The sequence below is a fragment of the Synchiropus splendidus genome, chromosome 2 (assembly GCF_027744825.2).
Source record: "Synchiropus splendidus isolate RoL2022-P1 chromosome 2, RoL_Sspl_1.0, whole genome shotgun sequence".
Taxonomy (NCBI): Eukaryota; Metazoa; Chordata; class Actinopteri; order Syngnathiformes; family Callionymidae; genus Synchiropus; species Synchiropus splendidus.
Window position 1 is genome coordinate 20,018,729 of NC_071335.1, and position 23,328 is coordinate 20,042,056.

Genomic DNA, 23,328 nt, shown 5'->3' on the forward strand with positions numbered 1-23,328 from the left:
TGGATTTTTTAAATACTTATGTACGTCACCGGCATCGATAGATGGCGATACTGAGCCACTCAGCTCACGAAGAAGAAAGCTCAAGGTGCGCATGCGCGTCACCGGCAGGCGGAACTCAAAGTCAGGGTTGCTATGGTCCTGCGTCTCTGTGACCCGGTTCCCCGGTTCCGATGTTGACGCTCCTCCGCCTGCGCTCCAGGCCGCCATGGGGCCTGCGGGTCCGCCTCTTCAGCGGGAGTCCTGTGGACTTCCCCGCTGCCCGGGTCCGGTCCACTTTCCTCGACTTCTTCTGCACCAAACACGGACACAAGTTCGTCCCATCGTCGCCGGTTCGACCCAGAGGAGACCCAAGTTTACTGTTCGTCAACGCGGGGATGAACCAGGTCTGTTGTTGTCATGATACAAAATGAAAAATAAAACCAAAGGTACACGACTGATGTCTAGCATTTGGCTGTCTTTCCGTCAAGGCGCTAAATACTTCTGTTTCAGTTCAAGCCCCTCTTTTTGGGAACGGCTGACCCCCGCAGTCACATGACCTCGTACACCCGAGTTGCCAACAGTCAGAAATGCATCAGAGCTGGAGGCAAACACAACGACCTGGACGATGTGGGCTGGGACTTGAACCACCACACTTTCTTTGAGATGCTGGGCAGCTGGTCGTTTGGAGACTACTTCAAGGTTTGAGTGGTTCAAAGGGCCCAGGATGGATCTAATCCTGATCCACGTGTGTCTCGCTGCAGGAGGACACATGCTCGATGGCGTGGAGCCTCCTGACGGAGCACTATGGGATTCCTGCCGACAGGCTCTATGTGTCCTACTTTGCGGGGGACACCTCAGGTCTCCCACCTGACGAAGAGACCCGACAGATCTGGTTGGACCTGGGGTGAGTGGGTGTGGCCTTTCGCAACTGAGCCTTTGCAGATGGGACATGTGTCTCCACACAGAGTCCCTGCTGGTCGGATCCTTCCCTTCGGACTAAAGGAGAACTTCTGGGAGATGGGGGATTCAGGCCCCTGTGGTCCATGCACTGAGATCCATTATGACCACGTCGGGGGGCGAGACGCTGCGGCGCTGGTCAACGGAGACAGTCCGGACCTGGTGGAGATCTGGAATCTGGTTTTCATGCAGTACCACAGGTGACGCCCAGATCATGTGACTTCTGACCCGGTGTCAACACAGTTCTGAAGCAGGTTCTGGTCTTTAGAGAGCTGGACCAGAGTCTTCGGCCACTGTCCCGCTTCAGTGTTGATACCGGGATGGGACTGGAGCGACTGGTGAGCATCCTGCAGGGAACCAGGTCCAACTATGATACGGACCTCTTTCGCCCGCTGCTGGACGCCATCCACCAGGTACCAGGTTCAGGTCAGGGTGACGGAGGGGACATTTTTTAATGCTGACTTGTAATGGGGTCCTCAGAAGTCTGAGGTGCGGGGATACCAGGGAAGAGTGGGAGCTGCGGACGAGGGCCGGGTGGACATGGCATACCGCGTGGTGGCCGACCACATCCGGACGCTGGCTGTCAGCATCGCTGACGGGATTCATCCTGGAATGTCAGGAGCAGAGTGAGTCCTGCGTCAGCTGGTTGCTCGCTGTGGGCGTGGCCTCTCACTCATGTTTGCGTCAGGTTGGTGCTGCGCCGGATCTTGAGGAGGGCTGTGCGTTTCTGTGTGGAGGTCCTGAAGGCCCCCCGGGGCTCCCTGGCGAGCCTGGTTCCCACTGTTGTACAGACGCTGGTAAGATCCTCCATCCTCAGATCATGTGACTAGAACTTGATTAATGGCGGTCTTGTTGTTGTCAGGGGGACGTTTACCCAGAACTGGCAACCCATGCGGAGCGGGTGGGTACCATGGCAACCGCACGCTTAACATTATCAATAATCAGAATGATGGACGCCTGTGGTCCCTCTAGATCCGTGACATCATCAATGAGAACGAGGACCACTTCCTGTCGTCTCTGGACCGTGGAACGCGACTCATCATGCGAACCCTCAGCAAGATGGACTCGACACAAACCCACTTTCCCGGTACCAGCAGAACTTCAACTTCAGTCCTCTGAGTTTTCTTCACTCGTGTGTGTGTGTGTGTGTGTGTGTAGCTGAGGTGGTCTGGTCGCTGCACCGGGACTTGGGTTTCCCTCTGGACCTGGTGGACCTGATGCTGAAAGAGAAGGGTCACCAGGTGGACCCCCAGGAGTTGGATCGGCTCATCGCTGAGAATCAGAAGGTGTGTAGTGGTGATGCTTTGATGTACTTCCTGTGTGCTGTGTTGATGATGTCATCACTCTCCCTTCAGGTCACCTCTGATCTCCGGGAGAGTGGACGCAGTCACGTGACCCTGGACGTGGTCAGCCTGGAGGAGCTGCGGCATCTGAAGGTCCCGCCCACTGACGAGTCCCTCAAGTACGAGTACAGACGGGAGCAAGATACGTACGGTGGGAGGCTCCGCCCCCTGAAGCAGCTGACTGGACGGTTGAACTCACCTGTTTTAACTCGTCTCTTCCTCTTCCAGTCTTCCCAGAATGCCGAGCAACAGTACTGGCTCTGTACGACGGGGACAAGCTGGTGCCGGAGGTCACTGAGGGTCAGCGCTGCGGGGTTATCTTCGACCGCACCTGTTTCTATGCTGAGCAAGGAGGCCAGTCACATGACCGCGGTTTCCTGACCAGGGACGGGTTACAGGTGTGCTGCTGCGGGTGAGGTCCGCTTCGACTGAGAAATTCATGAACCTTCACCCGGGCGGCAGGATGTTCCTCTGCCAGTGGAAGACGTGGGCGTGGCTGCCGGGTACGTGGTCCACCAGGTGACAGCTGCCTGTGGCCTGAAAACCGGAAACCAGGTGGACATGCACCTGGACCAGGTACTGGTTCCTGCTGTTGCTTAAGGCCTGAGCACAGAGTGACAGGTGTGTCTCAGGTCCACAGGAGGTCCTGCATGAGGAACCACACGGCGACTCACTTGCTCAACTTCGCTTTGAGGTCGGTCCTGGGTCCGGTCGTTCAGCAGCGCGGCTCGCACGTGTCCGCCGAGCGACTTCGCTTCGACTTCAGTGTGAAGGTGAGTGACGTCATTCGTCATGTGTGTCCCATGTTTGTGCTACAGCTATGATGTCACGGCTGCTCTTGTCAGGGCTCCCTGAGTGAACACCAGCTGCAGCAGGTGGAGTCGCGTTTGAGTGACATCATCGCAGCGGATCAGACAGTCTACTGCCAGGAGCTCCCCCTGCAGGCTGCCATGAGTATCACAGGGCTGCGCACAGTTGATGAGGTGTGTGTCAGTGCGAGAATGACAGTGGTTGTTCTGGAACTCATGCTGTCTCCCTCAGGTGTATCCTGACCCGGTCCGCGTGGTCTCCGTTGCAGTACCACTCCCTGACCTGCTGGCGGATCAGAGAGAAGAGGAGACCAGCGTGGAGCTCTGCTGTGGAACGTGAGCCTCATCCGAACGCTTGTCCCGCTTCGCCACGTGACTTGACCCCTGTGTGACCTCTTCACCCGCAGGCATCTGGTCCAGACAGGAGACATCCAGGACCTGGTGATCGTCTCGGAGCAGCAGATGGTGAAAGGAGTCAGCCGGGTTGTGGCGGTTACGGGACGGGACGCCACACAGGTCTGCACGCCTGGACTCTGACACGTGTGACAGTGATGAGTGAGGTCTCTGATTGGCTGCCTGCAGGCTCGGGAGGCGGGGCATATGTTAGCGCAGGATGTGGACTCCCTGGAAGCCAGACTCTCGGGCACTGATCCCTCCAGCTTAGAAGCCGCCTTGATTCTTTCCAAGGAGGTGGGGGTGCTGTCTGATGTGAGTACCATGAAGCTCTGCACCAGGCAGACTAATGCAGACCAATTCATTAATTTGGTCACCATGACAACCAGGCCGTAGACTCCACACCCATCCCCCAGTGGCAGCGGCGGGAACTGCAGAAGCGTCTGAAGCTCATCCAGAGGCACAGCAATACGAGCATCAGGAAGCTGGAGGTCAAGCTGGTGAGAGCTTCATGGAGAAACAGCTGTGAGTCAGGTTTGACGCGGCTCCTCTTCTCAGGCCAGTAGCCGAGCCCAGGACGTGCTGAAGAGGAACGGCAGCAAGAAAGTTCTGGTGGACCTGGTGGACACGGACTCAGAGTCGGTGGGTCGTGGGGAAGACGGACCCCTGTTGAAAGCTTGTTGACCTGTCGTCTGATTTCCTGTCAGGTGTTGATGAAGACGGTGAACCAGCTAAGTTCCGCCTCCCCTAGCAGTCATGTGATGCTGCTGTCCCACCAGAGGGATTCTGGGAAGGTGGCATGTGCTTGTCAGGTTCCCAAGGTAACAAACACACCTGTCTGTCACTCATGGTGCGTATGATGAGATGTTGACCATGATTCTGAGTGGTGGAGAAAGAGCTGAGCCAGAAGGCACAGCCCTCGACTGACTGGTGGCTTTCTCCTCTCAGTTTCTTGGTCTGGACTCTCTTAGAGAGAGAAGCTCAGTCACCCAGATGAGACTCAGCAGGGGCTCACTCATCTTATCGGGATGGCCCCTGGACTCCACTCCACTGAGAGATGCTCAGTTGAGAGGAAGCCCCGGGGCAGACCCAGGACTCACGGCAGAATGTTTGGACTGGAGGTGAAATTGAATCGCCTCACACTCTGATGTGTCCTCCCCAGGACTCCTCATTCTCTGCTTCTGATTGGGCGTTGGCCATCTGTCATCACCTCGGAGGCGGGGCTGGAGGATCTAAGCTGGTTGCCAGGGGAACAGGTACCAGCAATGACATCATGGCGGCTCTGAAGTGGGCTGAGCATTTTGCACAAGTCAAGACTGGACAGTGATGTTGGTAACTGTTTTTTACTCAATATATTAAAAAAGTGAGAAGGTCATTACCATGGCTGAGCGTTGGTTGTGCGGACAGCAGGAGTCGCCAGACTATCATTTGGGTAACAATAATATTTTTATTGCTAAGTTTGGTGACCCGATCAAAGAAAGTCTAGGATCTGGAAAAAGGCCTCAGTTGGATCTGCTGGTCCTGGTGCTTCTTTATATCATGGTGAAGTTCAGCCACTGTGGAAGGAGCCTCAGTGAGCCACAATAAGTGTGATCTGTTACCGTGACGACCTGTACCTGCTGACAGTCCAGCTCGATGGACCCGGTGTTGTCAACGTCCAGTTTCTTGAAGATCCCTGTGGGTTAAGAGTTGTTAGCAACATGCTAACTTTCTGAATATCTGTGTGTGTGTGTCTCTTACTGAACATCATCTCCAGTCTCATCAAACATCCCACGAAGTTGTCAAAGTCGACGGTCATTTCCGGGTCGGAGTAACGCGCCGCCAGTAGCTGATAGGTGGAGTTATTGAGGGAGAAGCCTGGAAGAGACAGCCGTCATGGCAACACAAGACTCCACTCGTGTTTTTCGTGTTGCGTGACTCACCGGCATCTTTAAAAGCGACTCTCAGCTCCGGCGTGCTCATCGTCCCGGAGTTGTCCACATCGCTCTTCTTATAGATGGTCTGTACCACCACAGCCAATCATAGCCTTCCATTCAAACACAACCAGGAAGTGTGGAGGACTCACCAGGTACCGCTGCACTTTCTTCCACAAAGTGGCAAACTCTCCTAGACCCAGCTTCCCATTCCCACTGTCCTGATATCAGGGGTCAAAGGTCAACAAGCACGGACTGAGACATGCATCGTGTGACATCATGATCAGGATACGTCCATCAGGTTGACCATGGTTTTGCAAGTGTCCATGCTGAAGCCGTCAGTCTTGATGTCAGTTCCTGGCAGACAGAAACAGAAGTGACAGCGTCACGGCAACAACAGGAAGCGGTGGTCGTCATAGCAACAGTTTGGTGACTCACGTTTGGAGACGATCTTGTTCAATATCGTCTTCAGTTCTTGTGCTGAAATCTCTTGATCCTGTAACACACACACACACACACACACACAGGTAAACATCTGCGTGCCTTCAAGTAACACACACACGTATGCATTCCTGTCTTTATGGGGTACGAACCATCCAAAACACATGGTTAACCTTAACCGGGACTCAACCAAATTCTAATGTAATATTTTGACCCAGTTATTTTAATCTTTATATTTCACTTTAACTTGTGGGGTCCGGTAAAAGGTCCCAACAAGGAGGTGTGTTTCCAAGAACTGGTCCCCACAAGAATGGCTATACAAATTACACACACACTCAGATCCACACTCACGTCTCCGGCAAGTTTGGTGAAAAGTCCTCGGAATCCTGCGTCCACATCTTCTTCAGAGACCGTTTCCTGTGGCCACGACAACAGCAGAACATTACAACTTGATCACAAACAGATGTGCTGGCACTGTTGTCTGGTGACTCACGTCCTCCAGCTGGGCGTCGATAGGGTCGTCACATGGTCTGAGGAACACAACAACATTAACCAGGAGGCACGTCAGCCGCTACAGTCAATGTGACGGAGTGGTCTTACGCGGTCTCGCTCTGCTTCTCGGAGAACACCCGGATGCAGAAGTCTCCGTTCTGGTGCGGCTCGAAGGTGGACGGCACGATCAGGTACTCGCCCGGCGGGAGCTTGAACCGGGTGCTCACCTCCCGCAGGTTGATGAAGGTTTCAGACCGAGCTGTTTGGGCGTGTGTCAGGAAGAAGTTCTTGTCCAAATGGACCTCCCGCTGGCCATGGAACTGGAAGACAGCACCACTGAAACTGGTCCTCTGACATCACCATCATGACAACTACCAGATGCGGATTTTAGGGTCTGAAAGTTCAAATACTCTGCTCTGCTCCCTGGTTCTGGTTCTCACCTGTCTTGGGAGCTGAAACACAAAAGCATATTCAGAAGGTGAGATGAGGACCAGGTGGGTGGGTTGGCACAGGTGGTCCCTGCTCACCTCATAGATGGCGAAGCCGACCGTGTGCATGTCCTCCCCCTTTTTGCGTAGCTTGCGGCGGTTCTTCTGGATCAGTCCGACCACGAAGCTGCAGCCGACCTCTCCGTCGTCCGGGTCGTCGTCCTCCTCCTCCAACTTGATGATGTACTGAGGGTTCATCCAGAATGTGTCTGTGGAAGCACAAACAGGTCACAGGCGCCCAGGACTGACCCACGAGGTGGGAACTCACAGGGGTGGTTCCGACAGCCCCCTGCTGTGGACCCCCTCCTCCAGGTCCCATCGAACTTGCTGAAGCTCCAGTGTTTGACCGAGTCGTCCTCAATGGCGTCAGGAGTCAACGTAACCAACTCGATACGGGAATAGTGACGCACAAAGTCTTGGTAGGACATCCTGAACACACACGGAGGTTAGAGAAGAGCCAGCCACCCACAGCAGAACCTCTACCCACCAGAACTCTCCGTCCTCTGCGTTGGCGTGAGGACAGTCTCCCTGCACACTGTTCCACTCCGACGACCTGTCGACCAGACCAGACGTTACATGCTTGTGTCACATGACAGGGAACGTGCAGTGAGGTCATCACCCGTCACTCCAGGCGCCAGTCCACTCCACCTGACCCCAAGGGTTCCTCACTCTCACCAGCTTCTCCTTGCGACCACGATAGTTGACCTGAGACCAGAGCAGTCAGATGACCGGATGTGGGAGTGTGACATCACCCGACACGCAAGTAAGCACAGACGAGCAACAAATAAAATCTACTCTAGTTTACTCGACACTACTCTACTCTAGTTTATACTACTCTAGTCTTGTTTACTCTACTCTGCTCTAGTTTACGCTACTCTAGTCTAGTTGAGTCTACTCTAGTTTACTCTACACTACTCTAGTTTACCCTACTCTAGTCTAGTTTACTCTACTCTACTGTAGTTTACTGTACTCTACTCTAAGTTTACTCTAGTTTACTCTACTATAGTCTAGTCTAGTTTACTGTACTCTACTCTAGTCTAGTTTAATCTGGTTTATGCTACTCTATTCTACTTTTCTCTTCTCTAGTCTGGTTGTTTACTTTACTCTTCTCTTCTCTAGTCAAGTCTAGTTTACTCTACTCTACTCTTGTTTATACTACTCTAGTCTAGTTAACTCTACTCTGCTCTCGTTTACTCTAGTCTAGTTTACTGTACACTACTCTACTCTAGTTTACCCTACTCTAGTCTAGTTTACTGTACTCTACTCTACTTTACTCTTCTCTTCTCTAGTCTAGTTTACTCTAATCTAGTTTATGCTACTCTACTCATCTCTACTCTAGTCTGGTTTACACTACTCTAGTCTAGGTTACTCTACTCTAGTTTACTCTACACTACTCTACTCTAGTTTACCCTACTCTAGTCTAGTTTACTGTACTCTACTCTACTTTACTCTTCTCTTCTCTAGTCTAGTTTACTCTACTCTGCTCTAGTTTACTCTCCTCTAATCTAGTTTAATCTACTCTACTGTAGTTTACGGCACTCTACTCTAGTTTACTCTACTATAGTCTAGTCTAGTTTACTGTACTCTACTCTTCACATATTGACATGTAAACAAATAAATACGTAAAGAAAGAGCCAAACACAAGAGCAAAAACACTTGTGAATTCACACTCACACAGTGAGGTAAACAAACAAGGAAACACACAGAAAACACAGGTGGGTGTATGAATGGGGTGGCATCGCCCCTGAAATGTTTCAAACCTCGACCGCCCCGGTGAGCGAGTAGGCGTGGCCTTTGACCAGCTTCTGACGAGTGACCGCTTCAGAGTCTGCAGCACTGGTGATCTGTGGAGACCATCAGCACCGTGAAGACAGTTTAGTGGGCCAGAGGATCCAGAACTGAGATGGACTCACGTCGATGGAGCAGCCCACCAGGGCCCCGGACTCCAGAGCCATCACCAGGATCTGGAAGAGGTTGGCCGGAGGACGGCTCAGGTCGTAGCTCTCCGCGATGCCCCCGGTGAAGTCCTCGAACCCCTCGGTGGTGGAGCCACCCGAGAGCGCCTCGTAGCATCCGTTCACCCTGAGTCGGATCAGAACTGTGACTCCATGGCAGAGTCAAGAACACCGGCGCGGAGGGACTCACTTGGCATAGGCCTTCTCCAGGAGGGCGCTCCAGAACTCCCTGCCCTCCGCCGAGTGGACGAAGAGCAGCTCGTTGTCTTTGACCGGCAGACGGTCGTCAATCACCACGTCCACCCACTCGCCGTACTGCCAGAACTACACACACCCACATGAGTCCCGTCACTCAGCCCTGCCTGGCTGAGGTCTTACCTGGAAGTGGAAGATGCCGGCGTAATGGTCTCCGAAGTCCTGGTCAGGGGGGACCACTCTGGCCATCACGTACTCATTGAGGGTCAGCGAGGCGATGGCGGCCAACAGCCAGCAGTCACCTGGAGGACACACATGGGACAGTCATGAAGGCTGCGCCACCGATCTGCACAGTGGGGAAACTTTTGCAGGCCACTGTTGTTGGCACAATTCCTGCATCTCTCTGTACTTCCTGTTTTGGCAGAGATGACTGTCACAGGGACCCCGCCCTTTAATCCCAGGCCTCTGTGTGTGTGTGTGTGTGTGTGTACTTGTACTTCTATCTTTGTGAGAACCTGTATGCGGTTTTAATCAACAGAGTGAGGACTGGTCCTCACTTTGTCAAGCCTCAGTTTGAGGGTTAAAACTACAAAATACCTGGGTTATTATAATTATAATTATAATTGTTTTAGTTTGGTTAAGAGTCACGGTTAAGTTTAGCCATTTGTTCTAGGTGGTTAGGTTTAGGGAGAGATGTGGGGAATAGGGTTATGCCAATGTATGTCAATGACGGTCCTCACTAAGATAGGAAGAATGTGTGAGTGTGCACGAGAGAGAGAGAGAGAGAGACCTTGTATTGCTGTACTCGTGGGGACATTTGGCCAATTCCTGCACGTTTTGGCTTCAACTTTAGGATTAAAACTTCAAAATAACTGGGTAATTATTAGGATTTCAGTTTGGTTCAGAGTCCTGGTTGAGGTTGGCCATGGGTTAAGTCAGGAGAGATGCTGGGGAAAGGGTGATAGCCTTAAGAAGTCCCCACAAGGACAGAGATACCAACGTCTGTGAGTGGAGAGCAGACCTCATGCACGTCACAACACGCTCATAAATACAGAGGACCTGGAGGCGGTGGTGCGTTCAGGGTCAGTCGGAACTCACCTAGAGCTCCCTGGCAGATGTCAGTCCTGGTGGCTCCACCCATGATAAACTCGGGAGCTCGAACCAACTCCTGATTGGAGCAAACACATTGCGGTTCTTCGCTGGTGATTCAGTGGAAAAACATTCCGGAGGTTTTTCTGGGTGGTGCCCACTGACACGCACGCTGACTCACGCGCGCCCAAACAAACAAACAGTCCTACACATATAACAGCCGCGGGCTCGCGCACACACGCTCTCTCTCTTGACACACCCATCATCACCAGACCCGGTCCAGGTCTGGGTTTTGGTCCCGCACTCACCGTCGGCCGCTTCCATGTCACCCCGCGGATCTTGTACGAGTTCCGGCCCAGTTCTTTGAAGCCCAGAGATTCGGGCTCGGCGGGGAATGTGGGGTCACAGAAGAGACGCCCCTGCTGGAGGCACTGATTCCGCAGCGTCGTGTAGTCCTGGTTCAGGTAGCGGACCGCTTTGGCGTTGGTTCCGAACCCCGCGGCGAGGGCCCGCTTCTTGGCCAGGGTGGATGCGACACCGGACATCACGAACTTGGACCAACTGGAAACTTTCACGCACTTTTCTTCTTCGAAGGTGGAGCTCTGCTGCGTTCAGGGTGACTCGTTCACCACGCCTTCTCAGAGCCGATGCATTCAGGAAAACCACTTCCTCGTTGAGCGCCTCGGTGTTTAAAGCGATTCCTCTCGGAGTTGATGCGTTCGTGAGAACACCGGACTCCGAGACTTCTCTTAATGGCGCTCCTCTCTTCTCCCCCTGTCATCTGTCCATCCCGTATCTCTGTTGCGTTCAAAACACATTTCACCACTGTTATAAACATCACCTCCAACCATCCCGCCTGCGTCCAGGAACCCGCGTCCAGCTGACGAATAGCGTTGCGAAAAGCGATCAAAACAAAATTAAACAAATAGCTTGGCGGGTTCCATAATTGCCTATCGAATATCGAACCAATGCGAACACTTCAAATTTAACACTGCTTAAATGACCTAAAATCATTTCCAATCAGCTCAAGTCCTCTGATCAACTGAAAAATAAATATTTTCCAAAACACAATGTTTAATGATTTGCGTTGTTTTATTCGTTATCATGACAATTAGGCGCAAAATTACGAAATGTTGTCTAAAGAAGACAAAATATTATTTTATTGATGATTTGCTGTTTTTCTTGCACAACCCATTATTAAATATTTCTGACGTTCAATAAAAAACGTTTAAATATAAAATACATTCAGTATTAATAATCTACAGATAGGTTCGTGTATATTACAAAAGAGGAATAATGTAAGTTTTGAATTGAATCAACTCTAATATATTTCAACTGAAGCGGAAGTATTTTTTTCTATGTTGGGTTAGTAAACCACACACGAGTGTAAAAACGGAGAAGATGTTATAGAATTTTGTATATTTAATATGTGTCGTAAATTCAGCGCACATTTGGCAAAAAAAATCCACATCAACCTATCAAACCTATAATCTTCAACTTCAACAGCGTCCTTGTAGAAACGTCATTTCCGGTGCCTGCAGGGACTGTCATGGCGGCGTCCGTAGAGTCACTTCACCGCAAAGAGAAACGATGATCCTCAACCAGACACTCGCCAGGTGAGAGCGGGAGCTCGTCAGGAATCAGAACCAGAGGCGGGACCAGTCTGCTATTACCAACGAAATACGCGTTGGTTAAACAGTTCACTTTGCGCGTAGGCAAATTGTTTTTTTTAAGACCTGTTCCTCGTATCATTAAGTTTATCACAGTGAATACACACAACAGTGTTGATATTTCATTTAAAAAAAATATAATGATAATATATTCAGGAGAGGCGTGTTTCTTTAGTTTGTGGTGTTCCAACGCGCACCAAGGTCAGTTATGCAAATGACAAACCTTGGTTCACAACTAAACTCAACCAGATCAGACGGGAGAAGGAGGCAGCTCGCAAGAGTGGGGACAGGAACTGCTACAAAGAGCTGAAGTATCGGTTTCAGAGGGAGCTGAAGAAAGCTAAAGCCGCATACTCTGACAAACTCACGCAGCAGTTCTCAGCCAATGACTCGGCTGCGGTGTGGAGAGGGCTCAAGGTGGTCACTAACTACAAGCCACGTGCCCCCCACAGTCTGAACAACCTCACTCTTGCACAGGACCTGAACAACTTCTATTGTCGCTTTGAGCAGCCATTTTGCACCAGCACCTCTGTGGTCTCTCCAGCCCCATGTTCCACTTTAAAACAAAGGACTGTGCTGTCTCTTAGTGACACAACTAAGACCAATGATGTCACTGGGACAGCAAAGATCACAGTCACTTTTGATGAGCCACCCCCTCACCTCCCCCCTCTTCCTCTTGACATCATGGAGCAAGACGTGCGCACTCAGTTCAGGAGGCTGAACCTTCGGAAGGCGGCAGGTCCGGACAGAGTTTCCCCTGCCATCCTGAATCATTGTGCTGCTGAGCTGGCTCCAGTGTTCACGGACATCTTCAATGCTTCCTTGGTGTCCTGTCATGTTCCTGCCTGCTTTAAGTCCTCCACTATCATCCCTGTTCCCAAGAAGGCCAGGATCACAGGACTGAATGACTACAGACCGGTGGCACTGACGTCTGTGGTCATGAAGTCCTTTGAGCGCCTGGTTCTATCTCACCTGAAGTCCATCACTGCTTCTCACCTGGACTCATTGCAGTTTGCCTACAGAGCCAACAGATCTGTGGACGATGCAGTGAACCAGGCCCTTCATTTCGTTCTGGAGCATCTGGACTCCCCAGGAACCTATGCCAGGATCCTGTTTGTGGACTTCAGCTCTGCCTTTAATACAATTCTTCCAACTCTGCTTGAAGACAAGCTTCGCCAGCTGGACGTGCCTGACTCCCTCTGCAGATGGATTACAGACTTCCTGACCAGCCGAAGTCAGCGTGTGCGGCTGGGGACGACTGTCTCTGACACTCGGACCCTCAACATTGGGTCTCCTCAGGGCTGTGTTCTCTCTCCATGGCTCTTCTCCCTGTACACTAACTGCTGCACCTCCAGCCACGAGTCCGTGAAGCTGATCAAGTTTGCGGACGACACCACCATCATCGGGCTCATCTCAGATGGAGATGAGTCGGCTTACAGGAGGGAGGTGGAGCGGCTGGTGTCCTGGTGCAGCAACAACAACCTGGAGCTCAACGCTCAGAAGACAGTGGAGATGATCATGGACTTCAGGAGAGTAACAGCTCCTCTGTCCCCTCTCATGTCGGCTGGTTTATCCATTCCTATTGTGGACTCCTTCTGCTTCCTGGGAACCACCATCACTGAGGACCTCAAATGGGAGTCAACCATCAGGTCCCTCATCAGGAAGGCCCAGCAGAGAATGTTCTTTCTGAGGCAGCTACGAAAACTACAACTGCCGACGAAGTTGCTGGTGGAGTTCTACACGGCCATCATCCAGTCCATCCTCACCTCCTCTATCACTGTCTGGTACAACAGCGCCACCTCCAGGGACAAGAGCAGACTGCAGCGCATCGTACGTTCTGCTGAGAAGGTGATCGGTTGCAGCCTGCCACCTCTTCATGACCTGTATGCCTCTAGGACCCAGAGACGTGCAGGTCGGATCAGAGCCGACCCTTCTCACCCTGGACATAGACTGTTTGTTCCTCTTCCCTCTGGCAGGAGGCTACGGTCCATCCAGACCAGAACCTCCCGTCACAGGAACAGCTTCTTTCCCTCGGCCGTCAGACTGTTAAATTCATGAACAGCCTTGTTGTAATGCTATTCTATTTATTTTATTTTATTTGTTTTTTGATGCACTTTATTCCAAGGCACTTTCCTAGTCAGTGGGCTCCCCACTGACCATGGCAATAAATCTGATTCTGATTCTGATTCTGATTCTGATTCTGATTCTGACAAACGAGGTGAACAAACATTGAGTTACGTCACGTGTTAAGCGAGCCCCAGACGCTCCTGTCATGGTCTCTTGTGCTAATCCTTCCTGAAATTGGATGAACCAAACCCACCCAATAAATGAAGGTCTGGTCTCCTACCTGGAATGTGGTTCTTTAGTTCAGTGCTGTTGAAACAACAACAGTCAAGGCAGCATCTTCATCTCGCAGGTACAATGATGTCATCAACGATGCAAAGCGCATGCAGACTCACATTCCGCGGCCTCCGGCCTTTGACTGCAAGCCCCGGCTCGGTCCTCACCTGCAGGACCCTTGCAAGCAAACAGGTGAGTCCCAGTGCCCCCTCCTAAACCACCCATGTGACCATGGCTGTCATGCAGGCCAAGGGCCAGAGGAAAGACCAGACGCGTGAGCAGAAGAGCCAGAAAGTCAAGGTGAACAAACAGGAAGTGGAGATCTGGCGTGGGATGACGGCTGGCGACTTGGCCCAGGTCATAAAGAAGGACATGGGTAAGACCCGCTCCTCGCTCTTTTCACGGCCCGTCCACTCTTTAAATCCTGCTTCCTCGCCTAGACCACATCGTGGAGGTGCTCCTGTACTCCTCCGTGGATGTGGACTCACTGGAGCCAGACACCACTCTGGACGAGCAGACCATCAAAGAGGTGCTGAAACATTCTGGATTCAAGTTCAAGTGGGCCCAGCTCAGCACCAGCAAACCACGCCAGAACCAAGACGTGGTCAGAAGGTATCAAAATCACCTTTCAGCTCCTGCTGGCTTCCGCTCTGATACTGGTCATCCCTTAGACCTCCAGATCCAGCCACCCTGGTGCAGCGCCCCCCTGTGGTGACTATCATGGGTCACGTGGATCATGGCAAGACGACCTTGCTGGACAGTTTGAGGCGGAGTCAGATTGTGGCCACAGAGGCCGGCGGCATCACACAGCACATCGGCGCCTTTCAAGGTATCACTACAGGGGGTCACAATGTTTATGTAAATGACATGTATCATTGTCGTGGTAACCAAGATGAGCATTGAATGTTTTCAAAATTTGTGTTTGGCCTCAGTGCAGCTTCCCACCGGGGAACAGATCACCTTCCTGGACACGCCAGGTCACGCTGCCTTCTCCTCCATGAGGGCCCGCGGAGCCCACGCCACTGACATCGTGATCCTTGTGGTGGCAGCGGACGATGGCGTCATGAACCAGACGGTCGAGTCCATCCAACACGCACGGAAGGCGAGAGGTGGGAGGGGCCACCAGTGTGTGCATCTGGGGGGGATCAGTGGTGCAGAGGTGACTTGTGTGTGTGTTTAGTTCCCATCATTGTAGCGGTGAACAAGTGTGACAAACCGCAGGCCGATGCCAACAGAGTCAAACAGGAGCTCCTGGGCCACGACGTGGTCTGCGAGGAGTTCGGAGGAGACGTCCAGGCCATTCATATCTCCGCCCTGAAGGTGTGCTCTGCTCTGAACGCTTCTTGAAGTTGTTGTCTGACATCTCACCATCCTTGTCACCAGGGCGACAACCTGCTGGCTCTGGCTGAAGCGACGGTGGCTCTGGCGGAGGTGATGGAGCTGAAGGCGTCGCCCACGGTGCCAGTCGAAGGAGTGGTGATCGAGAGCCGCACGGACCGAGGCCGAGGGTGAGCTGCAACCACGATGGCGGCCAGTCACGCAACTCACAGCTGTGTCCACTCAGACCAGTGACGACGACGGTGATCCAGCAGGGGACGCTGCGCCGCGGCTGCGTGCTCGTGGCTGGTCAGAGCTGGGCCAAGGTCCGCTTCCTGTTCGATGAAAATGGCAAGGCGGTGTCGGAGGCGGGGCCCAGCTGCGCCGTGCAAGTGGTGGGCTGGAAGGACCTGCCGTCAGCTGGAGAGACTCTCCTGGAGGTGGAGTCAGAGGTCAGTCGCCCCAGAACACGCCTGTCCGCCCGACCTGCAGTGTGACCCCGGATCCGTCTTTTCTGGAGCAGCAGCGAGCCAGGGAGGTGGTGGAGTGGCGGGCGTACGAGAAGCAGCAGCAGAAGCTGCAGGAGGAGCAGAACATTATCTCCCAGAAACAGCAGCAACATCTGGAGCAGTACCAGAAGGAGCGGGCAGAGCAAGCCCACCTCAGCTGGCGCCAGAGGAAGTCGCTGAAGTACCAGACCAACAAGGACAAGTTCGCCCTCAGACAGAGCGAGAAGGTTACCACAGATGAGTGCCGCCTCCCAGTCATCATCAAAGGTACGGCCCGCCTGCTAACCAGAACTGTGGATGAGGAGCTGACAGAATCCTGACCCGCAGGCGATGTGGACGGGTCTGTCGAGGCGTTCCTCAACATCCTGGACACGTACGATGCCGACAGCCAGTGTCAGCTGGATGTGGTCCACTTCGGTATCGGAGACATTTCAGAAAACGACATAAACATGGCCGGCACGTTTGCAGGTACGAACATCATGAGTTGCCCCATTCGAATCGGATCAGAACAAATCTGCTGTCCAGGATCCATCTACGGCTTCAACGTGACGGCCAGTAAGAAGATACAGCAACTGGCGGAGAAGCAGAACGTCCCGCTGAGACTGCACAACGTCATCTACAAGCTGATCGACCAGCTGAAGGATGAGCTGAGCAGCAGGCTGCCACCGAGCCTGCAGGACAACACCGTGGGTGAGTGACATCATCATCTGCGTCCTTCCTCGAGCTGCGCTCACTGCTGCCCCCTGCAGGTGAGGCCTCCGTCCTGGCCGTCTTCAACGTGACTGTGGGGAAGAAGAAAGTGGATGTGGCCGGATGTCGGGTCCAGAAAGGCCAGCTGGACCGAAAGCTGAAATTCCGGCTGATTCGGAACAGAGACACGCTCTGGGAGGGTGAGTCACAACCTGCCAGCCACAGTTCTACAAAAAGTTGTTCGGCGTCATGCTGACCTCGGTGTTTTGGGCAGGTTTTCTTGTGGCCCTGAAGCACCACAAAGACGAGGTCCAGACTGTGCGGACCGGAATGGAGTGCGGACTGTCAGTCGATGCGGATGTGGAATTCAAGCCTGGAGACCTCATCGTCTGCTTTGAGGAGGTGGAGGTGCCACAAGTCATCGCCTGGGACCCGGGCTTCTGATGTCAGAGACAATACTGGATACCTGCTGATACTGCTGGATACGATCACATATGGTCGAGTCAGGGGGTTTGGACTTTTAATGACTCAAGAAAATTAATTAAAATAAAAAAAGGTCACAGAAAACGCTAAGAACCGCTCCAGGACTTGTATTGGACCGGTTCATTTCCTTTTGGTCTTGCTGGGCTTGGCGAGCAGCGCCGGGTCAATCTGCTCTGGTTTCAGGTCTTTGACTGAGAAGAGTCTTGCTGCCCGCTCTGACAGAGTCCCACCACACTTGAGCCCGCGAGACATCAACTCAGCCTTCAGAACCTCCAAACCCAAAGACTCCAGCTGCTGGGCCGAGGACATGGAGGATAGGTCCACCTGCTCATGCGCTTCCTGGGGCGCCTGCGTGCTGCCATCGCCGTGGTTACTGACACTGCCATCAGGCTGCTTGGGCTTACTGTCGCCATCTGCTGGTGGTGTGACTTCTATGTTGCTATCTGTGATGTCATCAGCCTGGCAGGCTCCTCCGTTGCTGGGGTTACTATCTTCAGGCAGTTCTGGAACTCCGTTGCCTTGGTCACAGTTGCTTTCATCAGGCTGCTGGCTTTCACTGTTGCTCTCATCAGGTTGCCCTTGCCCTTCATTGCTATGGCTACTGTTGTCCTGAGGCTCGAGTACTTGGTCGCCATTTTCACCTGCGCTGTCATCAGGCAGCGTGTGCGGGCTGTCGTCATGGTTACCAGCATCAGCCTGCAGCAGGACGGAGATGTAACTTAAAGTGCACAACTTGCAGCATCAGCATTTCTGAAACTCTTGAGTCTTCTGCACATGACTCCAGATGATTGGTCTTGTGTCGAACCTCACCTGAGTCTCCAAACTGGCCTCTGAAGGTGCTGCAGATGCTCCACTCTGGACTTCCTTCTCGGGCTCAACAGTTTTCACACCTATAGATGAACCACAGTCGGGTGAAGATGTGGACGGACCCGCTTCTGCTTCGTCGTCTTCATCATCATCATCTTCTTCATCTTCATCTTCCTCATCAGAGCTCAGCAGATCGACTCCCGACCTGTCACCACAACAACACTAATCAAGTCCCTTGTGGCAGTTAATGTTGCCCTGACTTAATAAACTGGACCCAAACTTACCAGTAGGTGGCACCCATCTTCTTCTTCTTGTTTTTTGGCTGCTTGCTCTGACCCAAGTTTGGTCTCTTTGAGCCCAGAATGTTGTCGGCCTTCACCTGAGAGCTAGAGCTCGCCTGGAGACCTGAGACCGTTGGAGACGTAGGTCAGACCGGCGCTGGCGACAGACTGCAACATGATGAACCTCTAACCTTTGAGCACCGAATCCTCCAGTCGCTCCGACATGTCGTGACACTGCTGCTGGTACTGAGCGTCGCTGAACTGGTGTTTGGGTTCTTCCAGTTTCTTCTGCAGCCGCTCCAGACGCCGCTGGTCCTTCTCTGCCTCACGCTCTGCCTGCTTCTTCAGCCAATCCCCCATCCTGCAACCAAGGAGAGCCCAGCTCACTCACTCACTCAGCTTAAGCCCTGCCACACCATCTGTGGCATCACAACTCACTCTTTCTCATGGTTGACATCGCGGAGGCGGCGGCCGCTTAGATCTCTGCAGGCCTCACGATTAGTGGTCTTCTCGATCTGAGCGCCGAGAGCTCGCAGCATGGAGCCGAACCCTGACACAAAAGACAAGTCACTGCATAAACCTCTCACAGCAACAGTGTTTCTTGTCAGTCCCGACTGATACAGACCATGAATGTGCTTTGTAGGGCACAGCAAATTAAATTAGTGACTGACAAGTAGCACTTTTCCTGAGACATGAAGTTAAATGACTTCAGTGGGTCTGCATTTTGCTGAAAAAGAGATCCATGAAGTACCAGCTTAAATAATGACTTATCGACAACAGATGACGCCAAGTATGTTTTCGTGGAAGTTGATTTCAGTCAGATGCTGAACTATTAAGTATATGTAAAATAAGGGTTATTATTCCATATTTGTTTAGGTCAATGTGATGAGCGCAGGACAGTGGGCACAAACTCCTCCCACACTGCCACATTCTCAGCGTAAGGGCACCTGTTTGAGCCACTGAATTTCCTAGTTAACAGAAGCATTATGCACAGGTCAAATGCAGGAGTGTAGCTCTTTCATTTGACCTGCTCCAGAATATTGGTCACAAACAGAACCATGACAATGTGAAGAGAGGACATTGGTCCAAATGTTACACACCTCCCTTTCCTCCACACAGCCGCGGCTCCAAGTGATAGATTGCTCCATTCTGCAGAGGGTCTTGGAGGTCAGTCAGTCGTCCGTTTCTAGTGACGAAAAAGTCCTGCAAATCGACAACCGTTAATTCAACACGAGAGGAACACAATCAGTGAGGTTGGTGGAGGGGACACATGATGATTGCGGTGACTAGAAAGGAAACCACGGCCTTAAATGCAGAACAAAAACACAGGCAGAGACAGAATATCCAAACAAAAACACAATTCAAAAAAACTATGCCACTTTAAATGCATTGATCTGATTTGAATTATATTTTTTTTTATAAAAAAAAAGATTGTTGTTCTTTTCTATCGAGCTATCGATATCTATCGATTGAATGCCAAGTGACTGAAAACTATATAGGTATATTACTTCAACTATAGATGAGTTCATATATAACTATAAAGAACGGTTAAGTTATAACACTATCAATCACTTGGAGTTGAATCTACGCAGCTGTTAATACAATTTAATAACAGGCGCTAACATGCTACTGTATTACACATCTCTACGTTTCAACTCATTGTTCCCCACAAAGGGTTTGAATCAGAGAAGAAACTCGTTGTTTAGCTGAGTTACTCGGATTTCTTAGACGTGGTGTAGCTTTTTACTACTTTTAACGCTTGTTTGGCTAACACTGCTAATGCTAACACACCGGTAAGAATCGGTCAATATCGACTCATTTCCCGCAGCCGAACCTCACCTGTTGCCGTGGCGGCTGGACAAAATGTTCCAAAACATTTCGGACGACGGACCCGAGTGGAAATACAACGGTTGAGAACTTCGACCCAGGAAAATCAGACCAGGCGGCACAAACAAACACCTCCATGATTCTGCGTCACACGCCGTCTGACGACGGTTCGACCAGCGCCACCTTCTGGCGTGAGGTTTTAAAACCAGTCCGTTCACTTATACTCAGAATTTATGATGCGTCAGATTTTTATAATGAGCCTAAGATATGTATTGTCAAACGTGCATTGCTTTTGAAGCAAGACTCGTGTGGACATGTATTATAATACTATATTATTCAGCCTAACCTCCAGGTGGCGCCATAGCATGTAAACAAGAAGGAAGTTGCTCTGTTTAGCAGTCACCAGACAATATGGCGGCCATCGGGAAGGTGACATGCCGCCTCTCCTCGCTCAGCCTCTCTGGCAGCTCGAGAGTCTCTTTCGGGATCCACAGACGGCTCTCCGGGACGTCGGACAGTGAGCAGACTGTCCCCGAAAAACCAAAGTCTGGCTTCGCTGCTGCCTTCGACTTTCAGTCCGAGCTCCAGCGGGAGGCCGAGGACGGGGCTGACAAGAGCAGCGCGTCTCCCGCCAGCCGGGAAAGCTTCGCCGCGATGCTCCGCCGATCCCCGCTGATCCAGATGGGTCCGGCCAAGGATAAGGTGGTGGTCGGAAAGATTTTCCACGTAGTGCAGGACGACCTCTACATTGACTTCGGCGGGAAGTTTCACTGTGCGTGTCGGCGACCGGAGGACGGAGAGACGCTGCATCGGGGGAGCAGAGTCCGTATTCGGCTCCAGGACCTGGAGCTCACCTCCCGTTTCCTCGGAGCCAGAACTGATACCACGCTCCTTGAAGCCCAAGCTGTTCTGCTAGGCCCAGTGGACTCTCAGAGCCGAACCTGATCGAATGAACACATTTGAATGCCAATAAACTTCATGCATCTATTGTAACCCCAGTGACCAGTCTGTTGTTCAAGTTCTCCTTCAGTCACTCACTCAGGGGACTTCAGACCACAAGAGCAGACAATCTAACGGTTTATTTAAATAAAAATTACAATCTTGTACATGTTTTTTCAGGGTGTGTCAAAACTGTAGCCACTCGTTCATGTAGATGCAGGTTGACGGTGAAATCTCTCCGCCCTCGTGACAGTCGTCAAACACCTGAGGAGAGAGTGTGTAAGAAAGACAGCAGGCTGTTGCCCGGTGGGCCTGCGAGCACATGTTACCGGACAGAGTCCACAGGGCGTCTTGACCAGCCCGGTGGGTGCGATGATGGTGTTGACGCCTCGGTACAGCTTCATCTGCCCGTCCACACTGCCGACAGTTCCTTCCTTAGCAGCAATGACTGTCATCTCCACCTTGCCGTCGTATATTAGTGTGTTGAGGATGGTCTCAATGTCGTCCATGGACAGGTCCACCTAAGTGACACATCCGTCATTAGCACACTCCAACACAGCCATGACGCCATGAGGCTTCACCTTGCTGATTCCCAGTTCACTGATGTACTTCCACACTTCGTGGGAGGTGGCGAAAGAACTGTTCCTCTGGACCATTGGACTCTGCATGCTGTCTCTAGCCGTCTCTGCCTGAAGGAAGGTTCACCAGTCAGATGCCAACTTTAAAGGGCGATTTGTTACACTAGCTTGTGTTGGCCTTTGTGGGCCAGCGGAGGCGTACCTTGCTCTGCAGGAACTTGAAACACTGTTGGTTCAGAACCTCCACAAACTCTGACTCAAAGTCTTGATCGCTGTACCAAGCTCCGCCCGTCACAGAGCGGTCCGGCTGGAGGTTGTACAACATGTACACTTTCTTCTTCGAGGCCTGAAACACACACGGAAATATTGATTTTTTTTATGTCATCAGTGAAAATGGTTTTCTTGTGATAGCGAATGCAATGATTTACAAGTCTGATAACCATTAGATTAGTTCTAGGAGAAAACTGTGCAATGACAACTTGTAATTCTGTACTATACATGTAAACAAAGCACCTATTTAAATAGCCAACTAGTCAGCGACTATCTTAACCATTAAGGAACTTGACAATGTATGACATGTACAAGTTGACAGTAAACACACGAGTTATGTGTGGTATTACGACCTTATTACAACCATGTCAACCAGTCATATGTTCTTGTCAGTATATGATGTGTAATGGTTACGCAACTTTTCTGATTGTAGAGTGTAAAGTAGTAAACACATGTGGTTTGAATAGTTTGTTGCCCGATGGACAGTCAGTGCAGCGCTAAACAAAAGTCTAATTCTCCATTTAATAAAGTAAATTGTACTGTCCACCTGTTTAATGACTTCATCTATGAATATTAGCAGATACAACACAACCGACACCATAAGAAAGGATGAACACCCAAACACAGTCCTTATATCAACACATGGGCTTACAGCAACTGACTTGACAGCCTTGATCAGCTTCTTACTCTCCAGGTTCTTCAGGATCTTGTTGATCTCCGTCAACGGAAGATTACTCTTAAAGCGAATGTCTCGGCTCCAGATTCCTATAGGGAACAGGGAGGACATTCCCGATTCAAATGACATCTCCTTGAGCTCATGAGGATAATGAGAGGAACTATAGCTTCACCCTTGTTTCCAGCGTCTTCAATGATCTGGTAGACAAGCTTCTCCTGGTTGTCTGAACCCTTCATCTTACTGTGAAACGCAGACACGGTCCTCACCAACATGAGCACATTTAGCATCCAGCTTTAATCCAGCACTGACGTACCTGGTGTTCTTGGGGTCTTTCAGTCTGTACAGTAGACCTGAACTGTTCCGCAGCAGATCGAGCTGACCCTGAAAAACATTAATAATATTTGCCAGCCGCCCACCAGTGGAGGCTGAGTATTCACCAGACTGACCAATGACAACAGCTTATTGATGGCCATAGCTCTCTGCTGGGGGTCCAGGTGCGGGAGGTCGTTCTGTATCACCTGGTCGGTGATTCCATGTGGGAACTGCTCACACAGCTGTTTGATTCTGTGACAAACACACCCCACAATCAAACTCACATGATGGGTTCCGATACTCCCGCACCCCAGACCTAAAACTCGCCGCAACCTCTGTCTTTACTCCTATCACCTTCCTCTTTGAACCTTTCCTCTCCGACGAGCTCCCCTCACCTGTTCTCCACCTCCGCCGGTTCCGTCAGGTTCTGCTCCTTCTTCATTTTGAACTCAGCCATGTTTCTTGCACTTCGCCAGTTTGTTGTTAGCCGAAGGCTAGCTATCGCATTAAATGCGCATGCGTGCGTGGGTCCTTTAGATGCGCCCTGCTTTCGCCTGAGCAAAAACTTTGTATTA

General features: G+C 51.5%; 6 protein-coding genes across 9 annotated transcripts; 3 read left to right on the plus strand and 3 right to left on the minus strand.

The window, feature by feature from the left end:
• The first annotated feature begins 109 nt into the window (after positions 1-109).
• Positions 110-5,135, plus strand: aars2 (alanyl-tRNA synthetase 2, mitochondrial (putative)). Of its 3 annotated transcripts, XM_053857729.1 has the most exons (22): positions 308-425; positions 490-678; positions 741-883; positions 945-1,136; positions 1,205-1,349; positions 1,417-1,562; positions 1,625-1,733; positions 1,799-1,837; positions 1,909-2,023; positions 2,095-2,222; positions 2,292-2,430; positions 2,508-2,677; positions 2,742-2,855; positions 2,912-3,052; positions 3,125-3,262; positions 3,321-3,424; positions 3,496-3,604; positions 3,671-3,796; positions 3,871-3,981; positions 4,040-4,123; positions 4,189-4,302; positions 4,644-5,135. In XM_053857729.1, exons 2-22 carry the CDS (start codon positions 532-534, stop codon positions 4,806-4,808), a joined length of 2,679 nt encoding a protein of 892 aa, XP_053713704.1. In that variant the 5' UTR covers positions 308-425; positions 490-531; the 3' UTR covers positions 4,809-5,135. The 3 variants fall into 3 exon arrangements, 2 of the variants coding, with proteins under 2 accessions (XP_053713703.1, XP_053713704.1); XM_053857728.1 differs by having other exon boundaries at positions 110-383; positions 2,095-2,430; XR_008413985.1 differs by lacking the exons at positions 2,912-3,052; positions 3,125-3,262; positions 3,321-3,424; ... (4 more) ...; positions 4,189-4,302; positions 4,644-5,135 and having other exon boundaries at positions 110-383; positions 2,292-2,398.
• LOC128754869 (calpain-2 catalytic subunit-like) lies at positions 4,855-10,788 on the minus strand. The gene is made up of 21 exons (XM_053857817.1): positions 10,363-10,788; positions 10,064-10,133; positions 9,149-9,267; positions 8,961-9,094; positions 8,729-8,897; positions 8,576-8,659; positions 7,435-7,520; positions 7,303-7,368; positions 7,084-7,244; positions 6,855-7,024; positions 6,768-6,779; positions 6,436-6,647; positions 6,329-6,365; positions 6,187-6,252; positions 5,833-5,890; positions 5,687-5,751; positions 5,547-5,615; positions 5,404-5,482; positions 5,222-5,338; positions 5,098-5,156; positions 4,855-5,037 (listed from the first exon to the last, which is right to left on the minus strand). Exons 1-21 carry the CDS (start codon positions 10,597-10,599, stop codon positions 5,014-5,016), a joined length of 2,094 nt encoding a protein of 697 aa, XP_053713792.1. The 5' UTR covers positions 10,600-10,788; the 3' UTR covers positions 4,855-5,013.
• A 783-nt stretch (positions 10,789-11,571) lies between these two features.
• Positions 11,572-18,267, plus strand: mtif2 (mitochondrial translational initiation factor 2). The gene is made up of 14 exons (XM_053857744.1): positions 11,572-11,670; positions 14,141-14,256; positions 14,311-14,440; positions 14,505-14,676; positions 14,736-14,893; positions 14,997-15,173; positions 15,245-15,384; positions 15,448-15,572; positions 15,629-15,833; positions 15,905-16,157; positions 16,218-16,358; positions 16,416-16,580; positions 16,640-16,780; positions 16,855-18,267. The coding sequence occupies exons 2-14, from the start codon at positions 14,146-14,148 to the stop codon at positions 17,022-17,024; spliced, it is 2,088 nt and encodes a 695-aa protein (XP_053713719.1). The 5' UTR covers positions 11,572-11,670; positions 14,141-14,145; the 3' UTR covers positions 17,025-18,267.
• Positions 17,084-20,158, minus strand: sde2 (SDE2 telomere maintenance homolog (S. pombe)). The gene is made up of 7 exons (XM_053857754.1): positions 19,991-20,158; positions 19,252-19,354; positions 18,590-18,701; positions 18,343-18,512; positions 18,155-18,275; positions 17,874-18,075; positions 17,084-17,759 (listed from the first exon to the last, which is right to left on the minus strand). Exons 1-7 carry the CDS (start codon positions 20,114-20,116, stop codon positions 17,184-17,186), a joined length of 1,410 nt encoding a protein of 469 aa, XP_053713729.1. The 5' UTR covers positions 20,117-20,158; the 3' UTR covers positions 17,084-17,183.
• A 230-nt stretch (positions 20,159-20,388) lies between these two features.
• mrps28 (mitochondrial ribosomal protein S28) lies at positions 20,389-21,218 on the plus strand. The gene has a single exon (XM_053857790.1). It carries the CDS (start codon positions 20,390-20,392, stop codon positions 20,921-20,923), a length of 534 nt encoding a protein of 177 aa, XP_053713765.1. The 5' UTR covers position 20,389; the 3' UTR covers positions 20,924-21,218.
• polr3f (polymerase (RNA) III (DNA directed) polypeptide F) lies at positions 21,043-23,247 on the minus strand. 2 transcript variants are annotated; one of them, XM_053857770.1, is made up of 9 exons: positions 23,149-23,247; positions 22,888-23,005; positions 22,755-22,822; positions 22,614-22,681; positions 22,418-22,530; positions 21,698-21,841; positions 21,499-21,606; positions 21,247-21,438; positions 21,043-21,181 (listed from the first exon to the last, which is right to left on the minus strand). In XM_053857770.1, the coding sequence occupies exons 1-9, from the start codon at positions 23,208-23,210 to the stop codon at positions 21,104-21,106; spliced, it is 951 nt and encodes a 316-aa protein (XP_053713745.1). In that variant the 5' UTR covers positions 23,211-23,247; the 3' UTR covers positions 21,043-21,103. The 2 variants fall into 2 exon arrangements, with proteins under 2 accessions (XP_053713745.1, XP_053713746.1); XM_053857771.1 differs by having other exon boundaries at positions 23,108-23,206.
• Positions 23,248-23,328: the final 81 nt, after the last annotated feature.

Coding starts and splice junctions, on each gene's coding strand:
- aars2 (XM_053857728.1), top strand. CDS start 171: ATGTTGACGCTCCTCCGCCTGCGCTCCAGGCCGCCATGGGGCCTGCGG. Junction 3,797..3,870: donor AGGTGGGGGTGCTGTCTGAT/GTGAGTACCATG, acceptor CATGACAACCAG/GCCGTAGACTCCACACCCAT. Junction 4,303..4,643: donor GTGCTTGTCAGGTTCCCAAG/GTAACAAACACA, acceptor TGTCCTCCCCAG/GACTCCTCATTCTCTGCTTC.
- LOC128754869 (XM_053857817.1), bottom strand. CDS start 10,599: ATGTCCGGTGTCGCATCCACCCTGGCCAAGAAGCGGGCCCTCGCCGCG. Junction 5,891..6,186: donor TCACCAAACTTGCCGGAGAC/GTGAGTGTGGAT, acceptor TGTGTGTTACAG/GATCAAGAGATTTCAGCACA. Junction 5,038..5,097: donor TCGAGCTGGACTGTCAGCAG/GTACAGGTCGTC, acceptor CTCCTTCCACAG/TGGCTGAACTTCACCATGAT.
- mtif2 (XM_053857744.1), top strand. CDS start 14,146: ATGATGTCATCAACGATGCAAAGCGCATGCAGACTCACATTCCGCGGC. Junction 14,441..14,504: donor GGTCATAAAGAAGGACATGG/GTAAGACCCGCT, acceptor TTCCTCGCCTAG/ACCACATCGTGGAGGTGCTC. Junction 16,158..16,217: donor CCTCCCAGTCATCATCAAAG/GTACGGCCCGCC, acceptor CCTGACCCGCAG/GCGATGTGGACGGGTCTGTC.
- sde2 (XM_053857754.1), bottom strand. CDS start 20,116: ATGGAGGTGTTTGTTTGTGCCGCCTGGTCTGATTTTCCTGGGTCGAAG. Junction 18,076..18,154: donor AAGATGGGTGCCACCTACTG/GTAAGTTTGGGT, acceptor TTGTGGTGACAG/GTCGGGAGTCGATCTGCTGA. Junction 17,760..17,873: donor AGGCCAGTTTGGAGACTCAG/GTGAGGTTCGAC, acceptor GTCCTGCTGCAG/GCTGATGCTGGTAACCATGA.
- mrps28 (XM_053857790.1), top strand. CDS start 20,390: ATGGCGGCCATCGGGAAGGTGACATGCCGCCTCTCCTCGCTCAGCCTC.
- polr3f (XM_053857770.1), bottom strand. CDS start 23,210: ATGGCTGAGTTCAAAATGAAGAAGGAGCAGAACCTGACGGAACCGGCG. Junction 21,439..21,498: donor GTGAACTGGGAATCAGCAAG/GTGAAGCCTCAT, acceptor TGTGTCACTTAG/GTGGACCTGTCCATGGACGA. Junction 21,182..21,246: donor CGCCCTGTGGACTCTGTCCG/GTAACATGTGCT, acceptor CTCTCTCCTCAG/GTGTTTGACGACTGTCACGA.